General features: G+C 37.4%; 1 protein-coding gene across 1 annotated transcript in view; it reads left to right on the top strand.

Moving 5' to 3' along the window:
* SUCLA2 (succinate-CoA ligase ADP-forming subunit beta) overlaps nt 1–23,205 on the top strand; it is a 27,202-nt gene extending 3,997 nt beyond the window's left edge. The window contains exons 3-12 of the mRNA XM_009644786.2: nt 1,666–1,849; nt 11,849–11,948; nt 12,146–12,308; nt 15,036–15,164; nt 15,614–15,752; nt 17,039–17,200; nt 17,282–17,424; nt 20,048–20,168; nt 20,478–20,566; nt 22,298–23,205. Coding sequence (XP_009643081.2) covers nt 1,666–1,849; nt 11,849–11,948; nt 12,146–12,308; nt 15,036–15,164; nt 15,614–15,752; nt 17,039–17,200; nt 17,282–17,424; nt 20,048–20,168; nt 20,478–20,566; nt 22,298–22,372 — 1,305 coding nt within the window. The 3' untranslated portion in view covers nt 22,373–23,205. The remainder of the gene's footprint in view (nt 1–1,665; nt 1,850–11,848; nt 11,949–12,145; nt 12,309–15,035; nt 15,165–15,613; nt 15,753–17,038; nt 17,201–17,281; nt 17,425–20,047; nt 20,169–20,477; nt 20,567–22,297) is intronic.
* The last annotated feature ends 184 nt before the right edge of the window (nt 23,206–23,389 follow it).

The raw sequence follows: 23,389 nt of genomic DNA, 5'->3' as shown, positions 1-23,389 counted from the left end.
CCTGCAGGGGGGTTGGACTAGATGACCTCTAGGGGTCCTTTCCAACCCCAAACATTCTATGATTCTGTGATCTCCTCAGTCTCTGTTCCGGTTTCCTGTGAATGCCTTTGTGGGGTGCGGCCTTGTTTTTGGCTGCAGAACCCCTGGGAAGCGGTGTAAACAGAAGTGCTAGGGAGCCTGCAGCGTGTAACTCCGTGCGACGTTCTTCTCCTTCCACGCACGGAGGAAGGTCGCTCCCGTTCCCCTCTCGTGTTACACTCGGCCTCCCAGGGCCCAGCCGGTCAGCAGCGCCAGAAACAGCAGCTACGGCCATCAGCACCTCTCGCCTGGGTGTCATGCCAAGGAAGGGGCCTCCTGTTTGCAGAAGGAATCCTTCGGAGGTTAAACAGGCTCTGTGATTCACTAGCTTGAAATGCCGTAGTAAAGCTCCTGTGTTGCCTGCACGCTTAGTTTATTTGAAATGAAACAAAACCTTAAAAATCCAGTCTTATTAGAAACTTCCTAATACAGATTCATTTTTGTGGTAGTTGTGCCAATGGTACGTACTAAAAAAGACAAAAATAAATGCATTTTTTTCCTTGTATCTAAGTTTGTTTTGTAGTCTTTTTACCTTGAATCTTTCAGTGCTAATCTGTGTTTATGGGTTAGCTGAATTCAGGAGGTTTGCTGTTTCATGTGTGTATAAAATTAAGGTCTTGTTCCTATATGGTGAAAATGATAAAGAAGAACACAGCAAACGTTTTTTACTTTCGTTGTTGACAGCTTTCTTGCTATGAAATACAGTTACTTTACAAGGTACCCTTTGGAAATCTATGTCGTCTTAAAGTTCATGAGTAGCAGTTCTTTAAAAGGCATTGCTCATGTAGTACCACTTCTGATGTTTTATAATCAAAATCAGTTACTTCCTGAGTTACTTTGTGCAAAATATCTATCAGAAATTCTTGGAGTTCTGTACATGACTTTTGCAGACGAAATTAAGACTCATTCCATACTGGAACTTCCTGGAGTGAATATTAGGCATATTATATTTTACTTAGCATTTAAAATGTTAAAGCTGTTTTACGCTTTTGACAACCTTCTGATTCAGTGTAGATGTTTGAAATGGATGATAGCTAGGTTTTTCTGTTTCACAATAGTCATATGAAGGCTGACCAGTCTGTTTTATAGGAACTGAAATTCACCACATAAAACCACTGAAGGTGGTGTAACTTAGTTTCTGCTGCCCCTCCTTCGCAGGGCTTAGTTCTTAGCCTGGCAGACAGAGGCAGTCTACCAAAACTTTTGAACGAGCCTGTTCTGTGTGCTTTTCTCTGTTTTCTTATGCTTCCAAAGTTCCTCGAGGTTCTTTCCTTAAAGTGTTTAAATGCTAACTAAATAACTCAGTGGTGGTTTAACCCTCCCAGTGCTTGTTAGTGCTAGCAGCTTCACCAGCTCTTTCCTGCTGCCCCAGTAAAATCTCACAAAACCCAATACCAAACCTGACATGAATGACTAATGTGGAAGGATAATGTACAAGTGTAGGATTAAGTCTTCAGGTGTTTGCATTGGTACACTAAACTGTACTTGTTTAATATATAGATGACTTAAAATCTAAACAAAGAGGGCAGTTTTTCACAACACAGTCATGTTGTTTGTTCTTTTTTTTTTCTCCCCGCTTCCCTTCAGGTACTTGGTGGAAGTCCAGGAATCCTCAATAATCATGGATTTCAGGTGCAACGACAGCAACAGAGGAGACTGTCACTACACGAATACCTGAGCATGGGACTGTTGCAGGAGGCTGGTATTTCTGTTCCACATGGACTAGTTGCCAGGACACCAGACGAAGCTTACAAAATAGCAAAAGAAATAGGTATAATATTAAAGAGAACATATACAATATAGGCATGGGATTGATACAAGGTGTAACTACTTTTTCTGTCTTTCCTGGTAAGACATTTCTTGGAGTTCTGAATATACCTTCTCTTTAAGAGAGCCTTTCCTGTGAAACAACTTTCTTGCAGATTTGAGTATTTACTTTGGAGCTGACGTTCTCTTAATTTGGAGTTTTCTAATGCTTAAGATTGCTCAGTGCACAAGTATGCAGTGAAATCAGTTAAGTGACCTAGTTTTAAAGACACCCTTGGTTCTGTATTGAGACTTGCTTATGAAGCTAAACTGTGTCCCTGAAATTCCAGTGGGGAAGGATTTGATCCTTCTTCCATTAAAGGCTGTGAAGATATATTTCAGGCACAATCGTTCCCGTATCCCAAATGCAGCAGATACTTCTGTAATTTGTGAGTCCTGTTTAGAAGGAATGGGGCAGGTATAAATTGTATTAGCCTAGACTAATACAACTACCTGAACTTCTTTGAGATGAGTAGTAGACTCTACTTCGTGCAAATCCTGAATTTCTTTTTGCTCTCAAGTAAGGTTAGAGGAAGTCTTGTGTGAAGAGCTTCAGTGGTGATGGCAGGTAAGGCTTCTGCAGTCCAAGATCTCATAGAACAGAAGATGCAAAGCATACTTACCTTTAGGCTGCAGAAGAAGAGTAAAATCCTATTCCTTTGTGAACGTGCTGTTCTGGCAGAACATAACTACTTCATACAGGAGGGGAGAACTTTGATGGCTTGTAGTTATATGCTAAATTCCTGTCTTGTTGATGAAAAAGCATCCAATCTCCTTTGCCTGGTGCTTAAATACTTCAGAGCTGAGCTTTAATTTTGAACTTGACTCTGCCTGTTAATTTGCCACTTTACCTACTATGTGTCTTAGTAAGGTTTTTGTTTGAGGCATTATTACTGATTTTTTTCTTTTTTTCTTTTTTTTTTTTTTTTTAGTTTAAAGCTTTTTTACCCCCTGGAAAAATGTAATAGTCACACAGTTTTAATTAAGGGCATTGCTTGTCATATTCCGCTCCTCTATGCAAATGCCTAAATCTCTTTTCATCTCCAAATGGATGCATTTGTAGTGATTTCTGGGGTTATAGGTTTTGTTAGATTCATTTCAGTTTCGTGTGTAGATTTAATGCAAGAAATGAGATCTGAAAAAGAAGATAATTTTTTTTTTCTAGAGCAAGTTATGCTGCTTTGTAATGTAGAAAAGAATTGAAAAGCTGCTTTTTCTTTAGATCTGATGTCCCAGAAATTCAGGTATTGTCTGCCTGCCTTCTTTGTCTTGTTCCCATTAGAGAGTAAATGATACAAAATTATAACTTTGTTAGTATGATGGAAAGGTCTTACAATACTTCTGAGAATGGTTTAAAACTCAGACCTTCGCTTTCTGTTAAGGGTGAGCTTGTAGCATGATCTAAACTTCACAAATTGGGCATACCCCTTTGCTTACATTGATATCTGCACAGCCTATGGCTCCTTAATAGACAGCGGGGTAACTTGCAGGTCAGGTTTCCTTTTGTTTTGTTCCTTGTTCAGAGCAGAGTCCTATAGTGAAGTAGGTGTGTCTGTCTGCTGGTTTATAGCTCTGTCTCATCCATGTGATGTCATAGGTATGCCTTTTATCTGGAGTATGTGACCCTGTGCAATTTCTTGGGGATCACAAAAATGAAGTTGTGAAGTGTATGAGTTAGCATCCTTTAGTAAGCCAGAATAAAGGAATTCAGGGCTTTTAAGTTGGTGTGTATTTGACGCTATGGCTTTCTTTGGTACTTGAGATGAGGAAGGGAAGACTTCCTAAAAGGAGAACACTCTGAAGGAGCTTGAGTTTTTGAGGCATTGCTCAAACATTGTCCAGAACTCATTCTGAATGGTGACAGATTATCCTTTGCTCCAGTGTTTTGGATTTCTTTGTTATTGTAGCCATTTCCCCACTAGTTTTCATTTAGTTTGTACTTAAAAAAAACCAAACCAAACAAACCAAATCTCTAGCAGAATGAAAAAAACCTCACTTTTTTTTTTGTCCACCTGCTCATTGTTTATTTTTGTTGTGTAAGAGTTGTTGCCGGTAGATATGAGATTATCTTTTGCTTCTTTCTATGTGTTAAACTGGTTTTTCAAATGTTTGTCTAAACCATTACAAAGATAGTCGGTCTGCTTGCTCTGTCTCTCTAGTGCTGATCCACATGCTTCTGGTAATCTTTAGTCAGAAACCTGCTCTCTGTAAACTTGAGTTTGGCAGTGGATTTCTTCCCTCTTTTGCAGATACCTCATTCCAGTTAGAAATGGGTAACTTTTTATCCTAGTATATAACAAATACAACCCTCTCATTAACAGAGACTATCATAGTTTTACTGTGGCTGTAGCTAAACCAGTATAACCCTGTTGTATGAACGAAACCAATGCTTCACCACACTGAGGTTTATTTGTCACTGCAAGGTAACTAGTGTGTGGTAGAATCAGGTGCAGTTTATCTTAGAGCCTAATTAGAAGAGTGCACTAAATAGTCTTCAAATAACAAAAATAATCATGTTTGTTAGAATTTCCTTCAAAGTTATGCTTATGTTGAGGTCTGAAGTTAGATGAAATAGCCTGGAAGCCGGGTTGCTTCCTCTCCACCCTCCTCAGTCTTTCTTGTACTAAATATTTTTTCTGCTAAAGACCAAAGTGTCCTAAAGAGAGCAAATTGTTTACCTATATGTGAAGTAATTTTGAAACGTATGTGAAGTAAAATACAGTATTGGAGCTTGCATTGTTTTCTTCCCTATAACATTTTTCTAGTATTTCTAATGGAAACAGATGAAATTAGGTGCTGTGAGCAACTTTGGAGCAAGGATGACAGATCACTTATGGTTTGAGTCTTAAGGAAAAAAATTTTTTTTGCTATTTTAAAAAAAAATTATTTCTGCTGCAGCTATCAGATTTCTTAAAGTGCTGTTTTCAACTCCGATTTCTGTTCTATCTGGATTCTGCAAATGATTGTCATGCTTCTATTTTTTAAAAATATTTTCTGTAGTGTCATAAGAAGGTTGGCTGTTGTAATTATTACAACAATTGTTTGCATATAGCTTTTTCTTTTCATACTTGTCTGCCTTTTGAGAGTTATCACTGGAATTTGATACTTATCACAACTGGCTTTTCCCTATAAAGAGCCCCCCATCTCTTTTCAAGTAAATTGTTATCACATACTGGTTCATGAAGCTATTATTCTTGTAAAAGAACTACTGCTGAGTAATTCAGTCCCTGGGAGTAGGTTTGGACTGCCTGTATATATCACTGCTCACTCACTTTTCCTCCAGTAGTTCGCTGTCTCCTTTCAAGACCTCCAGATCTCATTTGTGCCTCTGAAAGAATGCATTCTACTGAGAGGTGAGAAGACTTGTATCTGATGAAGTCTTTAAAGACTCTATTGATTAAAAAAAAAAAAAGATTTTCAGTTATTTGTGGGCTTTGCAATGTTGTGTGGCTGTTTGTATGTTACATAAGCGTCTTGCTTAAATACTTGAAATAGTGAGCTGAGTAAATTCTGTTAGAGAGTGTTGATAAGAGGCTGTAGTATGTCTTGATGATTGCCCCGAAGTTTATGGTTTAAACTCAGCCAATGTGTGCATTCCAGCTAGCACTGTGACCGGTGCTGATTTAGAAGCTGATACACATTTGTTATCAAGAACATGACTAATGACCCTAGACTATTTCTTGAGTTTCTTCCATGCTTCATCAGCATGATAGCAAATAGCTCAGCAAAACATGCTCTTTGAAATGTATAGTATTGCTGTTTGTTAAGACAGCACCTATGAAAGTCTATGTATTGCTATAACTGAAGTTTGATGCTTCCTGACACCTTCCTCTGTTAACAGTTGCATGGAAGGGAGTTGACATATTGTATGCCTGTAGACGAGGCTGCTTTTCTTTTGTCGCATGTTTCTGTTCATGATGATTTGAGAACAGCTTTTCTGTTCTGGTAGTTTTGTAGGATTTTAAGTTGGTGAATCCTACAGCTTTATGCTCATGGTAGACTGTCAAATTTCAGTAAAATAAAAAGCTGAACAGAATAGGAGGCATTGAGAAATAGTGCATAACATTTCACCTTTCTACATCAGAGTTCTTGAAAGGAGACTGGCAGCGATGGAGGCTGCTGCTACTTTTCCTATTGCAGTTTAAGAGATCTAGTCCACCTCCTTAGCAGTGTGGTTTATAAGGAATAATCTTTTTTTGGTATGCTTTCTACAGAATGACTCAAGTAATTGGCTTGTCTGTTTTCCTGCAGACAGTTCCATGATTAATAGATGTTTGTTTTCAGACCTTTTAAGTTCTTTTTCAGTGTTATTTTTTTTCTTAATAGATGCGGGTTGTATGTTTAAGCAATAGGCAGAAAAAGTAATACGTAAACCTGGGTGGGTTTATAAATAGATTTTTTGATCTCAGGCTTGGTTTAGTTGGAAACCAAAGTTTAGGACAATGTGTGCAATGGTTTCCTTAGGTAAAGTACTAGCTTTTTCTTCTTAGCTCTTCAAAAGAATAGGTATTCCAGGCACTGTGGCACAAAAGCTGGGGTGATTTTCTCCTAGTGTATGGCACACCTTCTTTCGTAGTCTGTGATTAAATTCTTTTTCCTGTGTCACAGTGAAAGTTCACATCTAGTTTTTTGTTCCTAGTACTTCTTGGTTGTTTTGCCATTATCAGTTTTCCCTGCTTGTGAATTCTCTGCTTGACTGTGTTAACTGATGTCTTTTAGGTTGTTTGTAAAGTCTGAAGCTCCAGAGCATTTATTCAGTTGCTATAGGACATGGATGATGATCTAAGGTGGCGAACTTGTGCAGAAATCCCTCAGGTGTTAAAAAAACCCCAGCTGTAGTGGTCAGTGCTAAGTAGTTTTTTCCAATTATGTTCTTGCTTACGTGGTTAAAATCTCTAGATAACCAGCAGTTTGGTCTAGAAACCAAACATCTGCTTGAATTCTGGTAAACACTACTTTTTTGGCATCTGAAGCTTACATTTTGCTTCAGACTTTGCTTTCTTCTGTAGCACTTTACTCCTTTGAAGTTCTGATATCAAAGCATGTTGTTGATAATAATTCACTAATTCAAATAATTCATCTAACCAGCAGCTTCAAATTTTGATCTCTATTTTAATTGCTTAACTTAAGCTATTGCCAAAACCACACCTGTCTTGTGAGTTGATGAAACAGTTGATTAATGTCGGGAAGTATTTGTGTAGAAATTAGTATTTTTTAATAGTGAAACATCTTGTTGGCTCTCCTGACTCGTATGGTCCTTTCAGTGCAAGTATGAAGATCCTTGGCGCAAAATTATTTCAGTAGTCATACTTTTGATTTGCATGCAGTGATTCTTCTAACACTCAAAAGTTTCAAATGTAATTTTGAAGATAAATTCTAAATAACTATACTGTCTGTGTTTGGTTAATAAGTATACTCTGAAGAGATTCTCTGCCTGTGTTGGCAGAGTTAGAGTTGGCGTAGTCTTTATGTTGAGACTTCTGTTTGTTAGTTACAAGTCCATCTTTTCCCTCTCTAATTCCAGTAAATACAACTGTATTGTTTAAACTTAGAGTTTTTATTGTATCTATGCAACAAGAAAAAAACTGGTTTGTGCTAATAAATGGAGAGATATTCTTCCTGGAACTAAAAACCTAAATACAGAGTAACTGAGGCAAAAGTTACGGGTCTCTGTCTCTCTCCCAGGGTAAGTTTGCAGTTGAACAGTAGTTGAGAACTTGATTGGCACTTGTGTTATTAACATATCACTGCCTTTTACTGTTGTCTGTTTTGTCAGAACACATTATGCTTGCGTAGTTACTATGAAGGGGTTTATAATATGTGGAAAACAGTACTGCTGCTACAGTCAACATCTGGTAGAGAAGTGGCAATTAAAGTGATTCGACTTTCTACTTGCAGAGAAAACTTCAGAGATACAATGGAACAGCAAGCCTTCTTGCCTCTTAATAAGCTTATTGTAAGATTGCATTTTACACAGATCAATGCATGCATGCAAGGAGAAAGAGACCTTTCTCCCAGTTTGAACGCTGAGGTTATGGAATGAGAACTTAATCCTTGCAATAAGTAAATAAATACTAGTATTACTAGAAGTTAAGATTGGCCTGTTTTCTGTCTGTGTTACTCCCACTGTCTAGTTAATAAACCATTGTTGAAGGTGAAACCTGCAGTGTTAAGTACTGTATAGATTTTTGTTGTCCTGAACAGATAGAGGCTGACTCTGTTCTGCTCCTTTCAGGCACTTGTTCTCATTGGTATTGCCTCTTAATTTTCTAAACATTTCCTGATTCTTTTCAGGCTGTTTTACTTTCATATGCTTTTAGTGCTGACTGCCATTAGTATGGAAATGCAGCTCCTAACAAATGCTTGTTCCGAGTTTTGTGCATTGGTCTGTAGCTTGCTTGCCCGAGACATTAGTGGGTCTGCTGTCTTGTTCTAGTGCCCTGTATTAAGGCTTTACGGCTTGTTATCGCTGCTGAAAGCAGGTGTCCTGCTTTCTGTCCTGCTCACTTCAGTGACCCTGTGCAGGTGCTTGTCACACTGCACGCAGGCTTGCAAAAGTACTGTCTGCCAGATTAGCTTTTGCCTTCAGTGGAGCCACTCTTCTGATAATGCTTCAGGGCATGATTGTGCAAATGCTTCTGTTGGCACAAGGAGGGAGACTGGAGTGGAAACCTGAGGACAGGAGGCACGGTAGGACTGCTGGTGTGGTGTAGCATTGGCTGGCATAAACTTAGTCCTAACTTTGTATGTGGATACCTGTTCTAGGGCAGAAACTGCTATTTTTCATTGAAACAAAAGCCTAGCACTATTTCAAAGCAATGTAAGCAAAACAGAAGAGCACCACTATTGATACTGAGTAGAAAACTGTGTAGGCTGCTGCTTTCAAATTTTTTCTTGGGTTACTGTGTATCAGCAGTTCTCTGCTGTGTCAGATTGTGTGATAGTGCTGCAGATGTAACACTGCAGATGAGATGTGTGACCAAACATTTCTGTCCTCTAGTTTCAGGGTCATTTCAAATAGGAGCTGTGGGGAAAAATGTTTATGGAACAATAAACTTTCTGCGTGGGTTAAGTTAAGGCTTTCTTGGGACATGTTATCTTAAATTTTGTTTCAGATACATCTGTGCAGCTTAAGTGCTTATAAACATAGCTGGTCAAATTACCCTTGAAGTGTTATGTGTTTATGCAATCAAGCAGCTAGTTTGTTTGCAGTGCTGTAGGAAAACAAATTACAAATCATTAATATCCTGACCATTTAATGCCATAATTGTTGCATTCTGTTGCATAAGGGATAGTCCAATAACAACTTTGCTGTGGCCAAAACTGATTGCAAGGAGTTTAAAGTTGTTCCTCATGCTTTTTTTTCTGGACGTCTTTATATGTTGCTGAAGTATAATCATGCATAATAATTAAATTCTTAAGAAATATCCTATGGGATTAGGGCAATGGTGCTTCTCATGGTGGCAAAAGAACATGGTATTAAGGAAGATTGTCAGCCTGTCTGTTTTCATAATTGTTGTCTTAGGAATATCAGAGGGAACACCTTTTTCTTGCATCTTTTTAAAGCTGACTTCCCTTGGTAGGTGGCTTTTGGTTTTGGCTGGTGTAGGGCAGGAAACAGAATGTATGATGTAGGTGTAGTTGTGTGTTCTCGCTCTGCCCCTCACCAGGTATGGATAAAGACTGTAATCATGTTCTTGCTTTGTTCTCCATTGATAGATGTAAAGAAGTGCCAAGCTCTTTTAGTCTGTTCTTGTAAGGGAAGCTCTTCATTTCAGTGATCATCCTAGTAGACAGTCTTTCACATTGAAAATTACTTTTATGACCATGCCCAGAGCTAAAGGTAATGTTCCAGCTGAGATCTTGCCAGAGCTTTAGTTGGCATCTGGTTCTGACTTGTTCAGATTCTGGTCTTTATTGCTAGGAGGAGTAATCGCTACAAAGAACATGCCTGTGGGTGAACTTCATTGCTTTCCTGAAAACTTCTCTATAGAAGCAGCTTCTACCTTCTGGACTTAGTGTAGGAGATGAAAAGTAGGGTGGAGAAGTAGCACCTTCTCTTCTGAACTTCCTAGGGGACTGTAAATTAAATTTCTTAGTCTTGATTACTAAGTGTATCAGTTCTGAATCTTTGTTAGGTATAAAACTTCCATAGAAAGCTCAAAATAGTAAAATAATGCTGTGAATATTTTAAATTTTAAATACTTGAGTCACTTTACATCCTTGTGAAGGAGCCTAGGTGGATCCTCTCTAAGCAAGGCAGCAAGTGTGGGCTTTGGGTTTTTTTGAAGCTCTTCATGGAAAAGAAAGTATTTTCCTCTGTCTTTTATACTAACACTAAGAAGTTGTGCTCCTCCAAATTTTGTGTTTGTATTAACGTGCAAGGTAAATTATTTGCAAATGAATGGAACTTTATTTTTAAGCTCACATGTTGTAGTATGTGGCTTCATTTATCCATGAAGCTACTATTTGTAATCTTACTCATACATGAGGCTTAGTGTTTCCTAAAGCAAGTTTTGTACTTAATTACGTAAAAGTTAAGTCTTGTTTCACATGGCTTCTATAAAGCATGTTAGCTTACTTGGTTGCTAGTACTTAGTAGCTATAAAAATAGTTATCTTCAGGAACTGAATTAAATACTAGACTACAGTAAATCAACATACTTGCGTGCTTATAACTTTTATGCTTCTTGTGCCAAAGGACTTCATATCGGTTGTGAATTCAGAGATCTGTTGTTAGGTAGACAGTCAAGAAGTAAAATCTACAAGTAGCTAGTTGGGAGTAGTAACTTGAGCATTCCCTTTGCTTATAGCCAGCCTGGCTTGTGATATTATGCAAGTTTAATTTTATTTGGCCAGGCAGGATGCAGGTCAAAATAGGAGTTAACATAACTTTTTTGTCTGCTGTAATCTTTTTCAGTATGCATAGCAGCTAGTTTTGCTCAAGTACTGTAATTTTTCTTAGGCTTTTCCATGATTGCCTTTTCACATCCAAGAGAAGAGCAAGCTCTTTCTGTGCTCTGAAAGACCAGAGTGTCTCAGCTACGGGTGGCATGAGAAAAGATGGGATGTGCCACACAAATGTGAATGGGGCAGCTCTTAACATCTTGCAGTCTAGCTGCTCTGCAGTTTATTCAGTGTAATTGAACTTGAGTAACAACTCAGGACTTTGCTTTTCTTCCTTTATCACCTTAAATGACTTGAACTTTTTTCTTTGCTTTTTGTCTTTCAATGGCACTTCAAAATATCCCAGTTGATTTTGATTATATTCTCATACTTTGCTTTTTAAACCCAAATGCACAGTCTCCCCTACCTAGAATAATATTTTGTAAAGGATTTTTAAACAGTTAAAGCCAACTAGAGGGCTTACTCTGCCTACTCTGGGAAAAAAATAGCAGATTTGCTTAGGCCTCTGACTTCTGCAAAGCACTCTAGCTTATGCATCAGTGCTCTGCTGTTTGGAAGCTATAGTGGACCTGCAAGCTGATTTGGGTAAGTGCCATAGTTACATATCACTGCTGAGAAGATAGCGGTTACAGATATAGGGTATTTGTACCCGATTGAGGAAAATCTTGGATTATGGTGTGTCAGATACTCGGTTTAATCTTGTTAATAGCCTGTGAGATACTAACCATTTCTTGCTGGGTGCTTAGTCATTTGTGATTCAAACACATGTTAAAGATATATTAGAACACTCAAAGTATCAACACTTTTGGGTACTAACTCACCAAGGCTTGTTCACAGAACAGCCTAAAGCCTAAAGGTGCTATTTGTGGGTGGTTTGAGACTTTTGGAATAACCTATGTGAGTTCCAATGCAGTCTTTGATTCACATATTTGTGTGTTGAATTGGGAGGGTGGGGGTGGAGAAGGGGGGATAAAGTGAAAACAACCTTTATTATTCTACCTGGGGCAGTTTGTTCTAGTAGTCACAGATGACAAATTTTGGGTTTTCTTTCATTCTAGGTTCAAAGGATCTTGTGGTAAAAGCACAGGTTTTAGCTGGTGGTAGAGGAAAAGGAACATTTGAAGGTGGCCTCAAAGGAGGAGTGAAAATAGTTTTTTCGTAAGTTGTTTCTAAATTATCCAACCAAGTGGAAAAACTTTGAAGTTTCACATTATGAACTGAACCTATTGCTTAGTTTTAAATCAGTGTTTTAATTATTAACCTTAAAATAACACAAATTAGGTAAGATTTTTTTTAACACTACTTCTGTTTTTCCAGCAGTTTCTTTGTCACATTCTGAGCTTCTTTTATTCTAGTCCAGAAGAAGCAAAAGATATCTCCTCCAAAATGATTGGAAAGAAGTTGTTTACCAAGCAGACAGGAGAAAAGGGCAGAATATGCAATCAAGTATTTATCTGTGAGCGCAGATATCCCAGGAGAGAATACTATTTTGCAATAACAATGGAAAGGTCTTTTCAAGTGAGTAATATTAGAAATAGAAGTAAACTAATTAACTTGTTATACCTGAATTTAAAAAAGAAAACGCCACAGAATTTTACTGTACTGGTCACTTGCTTCTGAAAATCAGAAATACACATGAGCTAGATTTTGTTTCCTAGTATCTATATGATTACCTTAGTGTTTAAATGGTTTAAAAATATAATGCTACAATTTAAATTTAAGGAATAATGAATGAGTATGAGTAGCCCCAGCTGAAGTTCAGAGTCATATGGCTGAAGGGGAGATGGGTGGAAAGAGGGGGTTATTTTCATTTTGTTTTTAGATTGCATTTATTTACCAGATGCTCATACTAGAGTTTAGTTTAAAAATACAGCTATCTGTGTGCCTGTACACGTACACACTATTTAAGAGTGTGAGGAACAAGAAAAGTAAGACTTTTGGAAGAACCAATGGTGCTGGATAAATCAAACCGTCCTTTTTCTCCAATGTGTGGAGGTTCCTAGAGGTGCACAGATGTGTCCTTCAGTTTTGAGAGTGCTGATAGCTTTCTTATGCCAATATTCTTCGGGAACTAGTAAGAAAATCTGGGCCTAGAGGTCTGTCTCCAGAGCTTTCAGGAAGATGAAAAGCATAGCCTCTCCTGCTTGTATTTTCTGTATGGATGGGTGTGTAGTTTTTAGGCTACAATTCAAACCAAGTTACTGAAACGTGTCAGTGTATTTTGTGACAGATTGGTCCATTATAGAGCACAGAGCATGAGTTGCTAAATAACTTCAACAAAGCCAGGGTAAAGCAGATCTTGGAACTTTATTTTCTGAAGCTCAACAAAAACTGAGTTTGGTCTATCCAGATGCTTAAGAGTTTGCAGAGGCACTGCTCTTGGTAATTAGAGCAACGAGTATGAAATAATTTTCTGTGGAGGAATGAGGAAATTAGTCTTACTCCCTTTTTTTTTTTTTTTGTTGCAAAATTAGGAGTTCAATATTGTATTTGCTCCTTCCTCTTCCCCTGTAGTGTTCTTTCTGATAGGAAAGTATCGGTTGTGTTGGGTTTTAGTGCAATTATATGGCTTGGGCACCTACATTCTGTTGTACTCTATAACGGAACAGGGACGATCCAAATGTTACAGAACACACCCCAGATTTACCACAAGGTGGCATTAAAACACTGTAAATGGCTGGATTTTATAATCTTGTGTAAGCAATAAGTAAGCATCCTTATGGAAATAGAATTTACTGTAACTGATTTAAGCAAATTAGATAAAGAAGGGAAATGTATTTTCCTGACTTGTTCTTGCTCTTGTATAAAAAAGTAAATCTTATTAGTGTATATCGAGCATAACTGTGGGTTATTGTCTTTTGATAGGGATGTGCTTTGTTTTTACTGATGACTTAGAAGTCACGTTTTTAGATGTGCTTGTAATTGCTGTAACTTGTGTAGCATGCTTATGATGAGGAAATGCCTTTCAAAAGAAGGAAGTGTGAAGGTTGAATAGCACACAGTGTGTATTCCTGATGTCATTGCAAACCTCTTCCTTTAAGGGGGGGCAAAAGTCTGTGAAATAGTCAGTTGAAAGTGGAAATTGATGTCTTGGGTGTTATTTGCCAATAGGGGCAAGACTTCTTATGTTGTAAGCAAAACTGTTCACTTTGGTCAATTCTGTGGAACAATTGAGTTATTTTTATAATGTGTTTGTAGCTTCCTGACTGTTCAGGATATGAATATCCAGAAATGCTGATTGTGTTGAACCTTGCTATTAGATGTAGGATAACTCACCGTATGTTTCCATTTGAAAGGGTGGTGATGGGAGGGGAGTGGTGTGGTTATTAAGCATGTTCTCTGAACTAGTGTCACAGTTCTTGTAATTGTCAACATTTACAAGGCTGTTTAATGTTTAAGACCTGTGCTGATATGAAATGCTGACTTAGTACACCAGCTGTCATAATCCATGCACAGGTGGTGATAAGGGAAGGTAGGTTGGGATAATAGAAGTGAGTATGTCTTTCCTGTAAACTGGAGGACGGTTCCCATGGGGAGAGATTTTTAGGTTCTATGGTAGTGAGTCCTTGATGCTTTTGCTGAGATTTAGATAGCTTTTTTAAAAAAATCTCTGCCGCAAATGCTATCAATTCTGGTTTCTTAATTTCTTTTATTATTGAATAACTGAGTGCTGTTTTGTCAGAACTCCATGACTTTTCGGTGGTGGCTATAGTTATTGAGCTTTGTGATCCTACTGAACAGGAATAGTTTGCAGTAATTTGTCACCCTAGATTTGTCCTTGGAGTTGGAGCATGGTGGAATGAATAAATGAGTGCCTGGCATTCGATGTGCGTTTGTGTAGGGGTGAGTGGAGAAGGGGAGATGAGAAGGCTGTTCTTTTTCTGGTGACAACCTAGAGGATAAAATGCATATGATTACTAAGTTGAATCTTTCTATCAAAATTTAAAACTAGTATGTCTGTGTTAATTGCTCTGTTGCTATAGTATATACAAAGAAAAGTTCTCTTTGCTGAAAGAAATTGGACACAACATACCTCAAAATTTGGAAAATATTATTAAAGGGATTTATATAGATATATTGAATAGATAGTAACAGTCTCCTCAGAGCATACAAGTAAAATGCCCAAATAAAAAAAATTCCAAATAACAAGAAGGTTTTATTGCTGTGAGTTATCTTACGGGAAGAACTAAGTTTCAGTTGTGTGATATAAAATTACTTACACATTTTTTTTCCCTTTTGTTCTAGGGTCCTGTGCTGATAGGCAGTTCTCAGGGTGGTGTTAATATTGAAGATGTTGCTGCAGAGAATCCTGATGCGATAATTAAGGAACCCATTGATATAGTGGAAGGCATAAAAAAGGAGCAAGCTGTTAGGGTAATTGTTAATGTGGAAAAGTACACATTAGCAAGGATGGGAGGGTTGCTTGTAAATTTTGTAAAGTGTGCATGCATTCAACCTGCTGAGTTGTCTTAAATCCTTCTGACATTTTGAAACGGATTTGAACTAGATATTTAAGCATTTTCAGGTGGTAGTCAATGTAAATCCATCTCTGCATGGCAGTGCCTTATCTAGCTTTTATATAGCTTTATAAAGGCATATGATGATGACTTTTTACTAGCTCTTTTTTAGGATAAGTGCACTGTTTTGTATTGAAAACAATATTTTCAAACCTTAGAGTTTCTTTTTTTCCAAGAAGGCAGAAGAGGTCCTGCATCTGCAAAAGCAATTAACACTGAAATAATAGCTAAACTGGGACATTCCTAATTTGTAACTAAATGAAACCCCAAACATCAGTTAACTGGTAACCAATCTTTTACTTTCAGCTTGCCCAAAAAATGGGATTTCCTCCTAATCTGGTGGATGAAGCAGCTGAAAATATGATCAAATTATATAATCTCTTTCTGAAATACGATGCTACCATGATAGAAATAAATCCTATGGTGGAAGATGCATCAGGAGTTGGTAATGTTTCTTCTTCATATTCTTCATGTAACAGCTTGACATTTTTGTAAATCTTAGTTGCTTCACAGTGCTAAAACTTCAGCTGTATATAGCAAGAGGACTTAGCATTAACATGGTATGTTGAAAAACTAATTTAATAAAGTATATAAATTTGAGAATCTAAACATAGTAGATATTTGCTCTTAATTGCTAAGTAGGATCTTAAGTTTAAATAGCTTCCTTTTAAATGTTTTTTTTATTTATTTAACAAGAATACATCTTCCACTCTTCAGTGAGAAATTCATTAATTGAAGCTTAAGCCATTTTGTGTAGTCAAAGTGGATACTGAACAGGTAACCAGAATAGTAGCATCTTTTAGGAATGTGATATGTTGATGTTTATCAGGTTTTTAGCACATCCAGTTGCAGATTAGTTAGTTAACATTCAATCACAGCCAATTCCCCTCTCACCAAAAAGAAATCCGTGGAGAATATTTACTCTTCAGCTCAGGTTACAACAATTTTAAATTTAAACATGAATGTAGCTCCTTCATTGAAGCTTACAGTTACTCTACTGCTATTGTTGGTTTTGTTTGTTTGGTTTTTTTGGGGTTTTTTTGGGTTTTTTTTGTTTTTTTTAAAAGAATACTGCTTAAATGAACAGTATGGGAGCAGTCTCTTCCATCTGTTTCTTGTGCCTTGTCATTTTTATATCATCTGTGGTAAGGGGTTGAAACGAAGTCTTTATAAAAGTCTTCATAAAAAAAAAAGGTCTTACATTTGTACAGGCAGAAACTTAGTTCTGATGTAAAGAATACTCCAGGTTTTCCATGTCACCTGCTATATCTAAGTGAAACTTACTTTTGCATGTGTTCTTCTGACACCTTTTCTTCCAACTCAGATGTTTCTGTGTGCATACATGCATGCACACACTATATATATTTAATCTAAAAGCAGAAAACTAAGAGGGATTAAAAAACCCCAAACCAGAGACCTTTTGTAGGTATTAATTTTATGCTAATTACTGAAGCATAATATGCCCAGATTTATCAAACGGCTTGTTGTAAATTTCTCTGGTTTTAGAGTGTCTCAGGAAATACAGTTGTCTTCCCTTTTTATGCAGTTAAAGGGACTTAACTGATTGTGTGGGTAAACTGGAGAGAATCTTGTATTTACATGCAGTGCTAATAAGTTTGGACTTCATGAGCTAGTTGCCAAGTTTGACTTAACATACTTTAACATATTCATGTAGCAGTTGAGCTATTATTCTAGTATTAAATGATAATTTGTGGGGTTTTTTCCCTTCAGTGATGTGTATGGATGCAAAGATAAACTTTGACAGTAATTCGGCCTATCGTCAGAAGAAGATCTTTGATATGCAGGATTGGACACAGGAAGATCAGAGAGACAGGGATGCTGCAAAAGCAGATCTCAACTATATAGGATTGGATGGAAACATAGGCTGCTTAGGTATGTTCTGTTTAATGAATTTTAAATTACCTAATGGATTTATAAACTGAATTCCTAAATGTTATCTTTATTCTCATATAGTCAATGGTGCTGGTTTAGCTATGGCCACAATGGACATAATTAAACTTCATGGCGGAACTCCAGCAAACTTCCTTGATGTTGGTGGTGGTGCTACGGTGCAGCAAGTGACAGAAGCCTTTAAGCTTATTACCTCTGATAAAAAGGTGAGGGAAGAGTTGACATATCAAGGTCCTACACAATGGTAAAACAGGCTGTGATTTGAAAGGCAATGCTTAGTGCATGTTCTCCAGAAAACATGTTTTCATAAGCATAGAATTAAAAAGGGAAGAAGATGGAGATGTTAGCTTAATCTTGGTGCAAATGAAGAAGGCCAGAAAACCTGTTGAATTTTTTCCCCTTTTTTAAAAATAGGTTCTTTGACTCTGTACTGCATAGGCAGTTTTGTGTCCTCTGGTTGAAGCTACAGCTGTATTTGAGTCTTTCCAGAAATTTTTGAGTCAGAAACTCCCCCTGCCTGCTGTTTAAACTGAAACCATTATTCAGATGAGTTTAATATTATTTTTTTGGGGGGGCTTTTGGGCCCGTTTTGCAGCTGGATCTGTTTTATGCATAGAGTTGTAGAGATGAATATTCACTGTACTGTGCACAAACAAGTTTCTCAGGTACTAATTATATGTAATGTAAGATAAAATAACTTTGTAATGGGCTTGGAAGGGCATTGATATTTTATCCTATTGAATTTTTATCAGAAGTGTTTGAATATAATAAAATAATAAATTGGCTGAAACTAGAGGAAGAGCTTTACCATCCAAGAAGGGCAATTCAAGGACTGGACTGATGGTCTACACAGAGGTGCTGTTCCCAGTAGGAACTTGATGGTGATTTGGAGCTTTTTAAAAAGAAAGAAAAATATGAAAAAGAGGTAACCAAAAAAGGTGGCAATGACTTGCAGGACCTGGTAATGATATGCTACTTTTGCACCAGAATTTTTTGCACCACTTGCTCATCTTTGGAAAGGGCCAGAAACAAATAGCGAGTGATATTATAGAGGAGCTTAGTCTCTTCCCCATTGAAAAGATTTTTGTTAACAAATATAGGGTCTGATGCACTCTGCAAGAGTGTTATAGAATCATAGAATTATTTAGGTTGGAAAAGACCTTTAAGATCATAGAGTCCAACCATAAACCTAATACTGCCAAGTGTTAGTGCCAACACTAAACCATGTCCCTGAGCACCACGTCTGCCCATCTTTTAATACATCCAGGTCTGATGACTCAGCCACTTTGCTGGGCAGCCTGTTCCAATGCTTGCCAACCTTTTTGGTGAAGAAATTTTTCCTAATATCCAATCTAAACTTCCCCTGGCACAACTTTAGGCCGTTTCTTCTCATCTTACCACTTATTACTTAGGAGAAGACACCAACACCCACCTGGCTGCACCCTCCTTTCAGGTAGTTGTAGGGAGCCACAAGGTCTCCCCTGAGCCTTCTTTTCTCCAAGCTAAATAACCCCAGTTCCCTCAGCTGCTCCTCATAAGACTTGTAGTTTCTTCACATTATTTGAGCAAACTGAGGGAAGAGTGAGGGAAACAGGCACAGAGCACCTGCATTACAGAGAGAAGGGGAGAAGAAACAAGGAAGAATCTGGGGGTTGTTGATTTGGGACAAGTTCTTGCAATGCCAGTTCTCTGCTGATGCATGGACAGAGGGTGTCCAAATAGGCTTCTTAATATGTCTTTCCCTTTCTGCCTTCCTTCAGCTGCTCACTATTTTATCAAAAAACAATGACTGTAGCTGGGATTCCTGGAGCTGAAAGTCAAACAACGGTACAGCCCATTGGTATCATGGACTGGGCTCTGGCTGGAACTCTGGCTTCAGTTTAGAGGTTACTTGGAACAGCCCTCTGGGGTGCCAGTCTAAGTTGCTTCTACCCATTAGTAGCAGGAGCAAGAACAATGTCACACAGATGAGCTAGTCTAATTGCAAGATAACGAGAACCAAGCTACTGTTTATTAACCAGTTGCATGCTGATGTTTTGTCTTGTTTATTCTGACCTCCAAGTCTGTCTACCCGTTTTTGCTCCTACTTTATTCCATCTTTCACCATTGACTGTGATCTTTTTACTCTTCCTTTCCACCAGTTGAGTACGAAAGAGTTTTCCTTAACCCCAGGCTTAGTCCTCCTGAATAAAACATATTTCAGAGAGCTTACATCTAAGCATGCTAGCTTCTAAGTAACCTGTATCAACAGAGTCTTGTGTATGAGTTCTGTAAATTTTCTGTGTGGCATGGCTTCTTCAGTATGTGGGGGTACTAGTGTGGGAGGTACCTCTGCTGGAGTAATGTTAGAAATGGTAAGATAAAACAGTTGACAAGTTGTTAAATGACTTTACTGAAGTTTCATCTGTTTGATTTGCTTGGAGAGAATCAAACAGCTTTCTTTACTTCAGCAAATTCTGAGCATGATTAATAATGTACAGTATTGCTTTGTACAGAAAATGTATATGTGTCTTTTCAAGTAGCTACACAGAGTAAAAGAAATGGCTACTGCCTGCAGCTCATGCTGGATTGAAGGACAATGTGAAAGTTCCCTGGGGTGGGCATTTTTGCAGTAGGGTTTTCCTGAAGTAACTGTTCCGCTGTATGTGACTCTATAGAACTGTACTTTCTGTCCTAGAGAACATCAGCCACAGATGTTCCCTGTCTTTTGCAGAGTCCCTTATTACAATTATGGAACTTGAATTTTCCATAGGCTGAAAGGCTGACTGATGCTTTTATCTGATGTGCCTCTGGCCACTTTTAACGTGAATACTGTCATTGATTCTGTAGGTACTGGCTATTCTGGTAAATATTTTTGGTGGCATTATGCGATGTGATGTGATAGCACAAGGCATCGTTATGGCAGTGAAGGATTTGGACCTAAAAATACCTATTGTGGTACGGTTGCAAGGTGAGTGTGCTTCAGTACATGTTAAATATGTTTCTGTCAGTACTGACAAATGTTCTCAAGCTTATATATTGCATAGCAAGTTGCCTGTAAGCTGAAGACTGTGGAAAAATAAGGCAAACCTTGAATTTAGATGGTGAGAATTGGCAGGTTAATAAAAAGTGATTTCCTGCTTTTATAACTACTAAAGTTGTTGTCTTCTAAATTTATTTACTAACTTACTTTTGGAACAGGTTTCCTAGAAAATATGAGAATGCTCTGGTGGCAGTAGTCTCCCGTTCAATAAGAGTGGTATTTTATCTGTTTCTTAAGGTACACGAGTTGATGATGCCAAAGCTTTAATAACAGCTAGTGGCCTCAAAATCCTTGCATGTGATGACTTGGATGAAGCTGCAAAAATGGTAAGATGGCTGGTTACGAATATTCTTTTCAGAACATAGCATCTGTTGCAGAATATTGAAAAGTTGAAACTCCATTCAATCAACTAAAGATAGTTTAGGATAAATCACAGTGCCAGTTATTATCAGGGCCTGAAGCAAATGGTTTACAAATTAGTACATATTTATAAGAAGAACTATGCAGTTAGAAGCTATTACACCCCAGAAATTTCTGTGTTTGTGACTTTTTTTTCTTGTTTCCCCCTCTGAAAAGCAGGTTAAAAAATAGGTTTTAAAAAAATAAAACAGGTAAATGACAAATGATCAGATCATTCCCTTTCCTTGGTTGGGGAATGGCTAAGAGCTTAGCTTTATTTATTGGAAGAAAATACCTAAATTGAGGTCACTGAAAAACACAGTGTAACACTTCCTTCAATAGACCACTATATTTCAGTGTGCATGATTAAAACCAAACATAGTTGATTATCCTGTTGCCTCATAAGGTAATTAGGTATTCAGACATTCGGGCAGGTTCTCTGTGATTTATTTTTTTTGTGCGTGTATTTTGTTTTGCTTTGTTTCCTGGGGTTGAAGCTCTAGAAGCATCTGTGGAGAGCTTGCAGGAAGAACTTGCTTAGCTTGACAGTATGGCCCTCTGTTTTAAGGAATAGTATTAAGTCCTGCTTAAGCAGTCCTGATCAAGCTTTGGTTAGGTCAATGGAAATCTTCCCTAGCAGTATACACAGGTCTTTAAACTATATTGCATTTAAGTAATGCATATGCTAAAGCTGCTGCTGAAGCTAAAATTCTCAGCTGAATCATGGAGCCATGCAAATGGAGTTAAAATTAGTTTTGTAATCTTAAATTACCTGTATCTGTAGAAGCACTTTTTGGAAGGTTTATAGTTGGTTCTGTATGTTGCCTATACATAATTCCTTAAACAGGTTTATGTAAGATGATGCCATGAGTGGGATAAACAAATGGATGAGGACAGGTCAAGAGTAATACCTGAGCATTTGAAGCAGTGATTATAACCAGTGATGTTAAAAGTATTTTTTTCTGCCTAAATATTCAACAGATGTCTGAAAATTATTCTAGCTAACTAGTATTTTAGGTGCTTTTGAAGTTAGGTAATGTGGACAAGAAAAACATACTACAAATGTGTAGCAACAGGGAAGATGAAAATTTTTGTTCTGCAAAAAATTAGAGGGCATCTGGTGGATTTTGTATAATGGGGAAACTTATATAGACCTGAATCTTTTTTTTCCCAAAGAACCACTTATTTACAGTATTTGATTCTATGTAGAAAGTGATTCATAGAGGTTTTGAGTTGTTATGCAAGAGAAGTTGAGGCTCCATAAGGTATCAAAATAACATCCAGAAATGCTTGCAACAAAAACTCAACAAAAAAGGGGAGAAATAGTTTCTAGATATATAGAATCTCTTGTGAGTGGGTACCCCAACACCTCCCAAGAAAACAAGGTGGCACATAAAGTTTAAAAATTGTAGCATTTTATCAAGATATTTGCTTGTAAGTGAGAATCAGACGTATAACTGTGTGAGATGTTTTCTAAAAGACTAGACTGATCTTTCACTTAGAAGCGATTAACAAGCACTGGACTAAATACTAATCCTACCCACCCCACCCTTTTAAGATCTTGCTGATGATTCTCTGATATTACTCTGTTTAAAAAAAATTGGTCTAGCACACTCAAGTTAGGATTGTTTTGAAATTAACTATTTTATGTTTTTCAGGTGGTGAAACTCTCTGAAATAGTAAGCTTAGCAAAGCAAGCTCAGGTGGATGTTAAATTTCAGTTGCCAATTTGATCTGAGAAATGTCATGCCAGTGTCTAACATGTTCTCTGAAATACTGTGTTCTGTGGGATATTTTTCATTTTTTTTGTGTGGAGGTTTTGATTGTTTGACAGGCGCACAAGCTGAAGTACCTGGTCTTTAATGTTAACATTCAGAATGGTCAGAGTTCTTGTAAAAGCGTGTACTGCTGATATTTAGTCCTTTTTAGTTTTTGTTCTCAAGCCTCCAGCTTCTGCTGCAGAATGTCACTCGCGATCTACTTCTGCGTTGTCCAAAGTAAAGCTTCTGGTTGAAAAATAATTATTCTGAATAAGTTCTGAAGTTACTTTACTTGTAAATTTGTATTAGCCTTGGTTAAAAGTAAATATGACTAGATTATCTAGTTGTCCATGTGGAGAAATGTATTGAAACGGTATTTTATATTGGAGGCAGTTGTACTTAGCAGTATAATGGACATGAGAAAACCAATCATTATTTATGAACAGGTGCATTTGAACTTGATCAGAAACATTTTTAGAAGTGCTTCACTGAAGTGGCTGGTAACTCTTCTGGACAACGTGTTTAATCACTACGAAATATACTGTAGCACTTAGATTTTCACGATTTCCGGTCCTTACAAAAAAAGCATCGTGTAGTTTTATATATGAACAAGCATTTACCAAACTTCAAGGAGACAAAATACATAGAGAATTAAAATGTCTATTGTACATTGCCAATAAAATTATACATTAATAAAACGTCTCCCCAAACTTCTACTGTCTTTTTCTTTATATGTCACCATTTTGATATATTGCATATGGTCATGGATTAAACCATAATTTAAGATAGAAAGCTAAAAGCTTCTTAGGAGAAAATTTACAACATCACATATGTTAATTTTTTTCCTCCTTGAATTGCATTGCATGATTAAAACCGTGTGAACTCAAGCTGTGTTGAAGAGCTGGGACAGATATCGTACATGTAACATCTTACTAACGTGGCCATAACTGATCTCTGCACAAACAAATACACAGGAAAATATTGCTTTTG

Source organism: Egretta garzetta, unplaced genomic scaffold (assembly GCF_000687185.1).
Source record: "Egretta garzetta isolate BGI_Z169 unplaced genomic scaffold, ASM68718v1 scaffold268, whole genome shotgun sequence".
Lineage (NCBI taxonomy): Eukaryota > Metazoa > Chordata > Aves > Pelecaniformes > Ardeidae > Egretta > Egretta garzetta.
The sequence above is the reverse complement of the archived record's forward strand: the minus strand, read 5'-3'. Positions and strand labels throughout refer to the sequence as shown.